General features: G+C 44.9%; 1 protein-coding gene across 1 annotated transcript; it reads right to left on the bottom strand.

Moving 5' to 3' along the window:
* Nucleotides 1–495: 495 nt before the first annotated feature.
* On the bottom strand, nucleotides 496–1,011 carry LOC135475655 (uncharacterized protein K02A2.6-like). The gene has a single exon (XM_064755586.1). It carries the CDS (start codon nucleotides 1,009–1,011, stop codon nucleotides 496–498), a length of 516 nt encoding a protein of 171 aa, XP_064611656.1.
* Between the last annotated feature and the right edge of the window lie 957 nt (nucleotides 1,012–1,968).

Here is a 1,968-nt window from a genome sequence, read left to right as displayed (position 1 = left end):
TTGTCCGTGGGGTGACATAGAAGAGTTTATTACCTACAAACGGTACAGCCTGGTAAACTGTCGTGACAACTAGAGTAGTCTCGTTTCTTCCATGCACAATGCAATGACATATTATACCACCTCTCCTTTTAAAAGTTTACAGTTCAAGTTCGGTTAAACCGGGGAAGTTTTCGATCCAGGAACACGAATCATATAGCAAAAAAACACCGCTAATTTTTTTTCAGAACTTGTCCATCCGAAACTTGAAATTACAAAATCAAAATTTTTCCTAAAAGAAAGTTTATCATGAAATGTGCGACACATCATTAGAGCACACATTACTTTCAAACCTTGAACACGACAAACATTAATCATACACAAAACTCCTTAACTGTCCACTTTGATTATAATCAGTCAGGCTATAAACTACAGATTGCAGTCACAAGTCTAATCACTTGACTGGTTTGATATGACGTCCAAATGATGACATTTTGATCAAAAGCTTCGTACTACGTACTATCTCGGATATACAGACTCTTTAACAACAGTACCGGCAGGACTCCACTGTTTGTCGTTGTCAAGTTTCATGCGAACGTTGTTTCCGAGATGTAACACAGGCAAATCTGTGGCTCCTTGCGTCTTGTTGAAATGATAGGCCTGGTCAGATTTGGTTCGGCTATCATTATGCTGGATCTGGCTTCCGTTAGGCCATTTTGGCTGTAACATGCTGGGCAAGCCAGGAACAGTCGTCCTAACTTTCCTTGACAACATCAATTCTTTCGGACTGTAGCCTAAGCTCGATGTAGGCGTATCTCTGTACGACAGTAAGGCAAGGAATGGATCCTTTTGACGGATAATGTTCTTTGCTATCTGCACAGCTCTTTCTGCCTCACCGTTTGACTGGTGGAAGTGAGGGCTACTAGATACATGCTTGATGCCATACGTTTTCACAAAAACATCAAACTCATCGCAAGTGAACTGAGGTCCGTTATCACTTACCAGTGTCTCTGGGATACCCCAACGAGATATCATGTTCTTCAGTTTCCCAATAACTACACTGGCCTTTCTAGTAGGTAGGTAAGCGGTCTCAATATATCTCGAATAGTAGTCTACAACTACGAGATAATTCTCGCCAGGGGCCACCGTGGCTCAGTTGGGTAGCGCGCTAGCACAGCATAATGACCCACGAGTCTCTCACCAATGCAGTCGCCGTGAGTTCGAGTCCAGCTCATGCTGGCTTCCTCTCCGGCCGTAAGTGGGAAGGTCTGCAGCAACCTGCGGATGGTCGTGGGTTTCCCTCGGGCTCTGCCCGGTTTCCTCCCACCATAAAGCTGACCACCGTCGTATAAGTGAAATATTCTTGAGTACGGTGTAAAACACCAATCAAATAAATAAATAAATAATTCTCGCGATTCAGTTCACACACATCCGCACCAGCTGCCTGCCAAGGACGTTCTGGCAGTGGTGTAGATCCAATGTTTCACGACGCGTTCAATCGCGTCATTAAGTCCCGGCCAACAGACTGTCTGTTTGGCTCGCTCACGACATTTAGTCAGTCCCTGATGTCCATGATGAAGTTTCCCCAGTGCACTCCCCCGCACACACTCAGGAATAACAATGCGCGTCTCACGCACTAACAGTCCATCAACAACACTCAGTTCTCCACAGATACTGTGAAACCCACGAACATCATTGTCAATACTGTGCACAAATCTGGGCCAGCCTTCCATGATATAGTCGATCACTTTCTGCAATTCGAGATCGTTGTCAGTTGACAATCTGATTTCGCGAAGCCATGGATCTGAGATCTGCAGGTTAGCTCCAACTGACTGCATATAAACAACAATCTCAGGCTCTGTATCTGGTACATAGGTTGTATTCATGGGAGGTCTGGGCGATGTGGGCAATAAGTCTGCTATGACTAGACCCTTCCCAGTTACAGACTGATCCTTAGCATTACACCGCATCAGTCTAAGTAACAGTCTTTGA

The sequence above is a fragment of the Liolophura sinensis genome, chromosome 9, assembly GCF_032854445.1.
Source record: "Liolophura sinensis isolate JHLJ2023 chromosome 9, CUHK_Ljap_v2, whole genome shotgun sequence".
NCBI lineage: Eukaryota > Metazoa > Mollusca > Polyplacophora > Chitonida > Chitonidae > Liolophura > Liolophura sinensis.
Note: the sequence above shows the minus strand (reverse complement) of the source record. Positions and strands in the feature narration are given on the sequence as shown.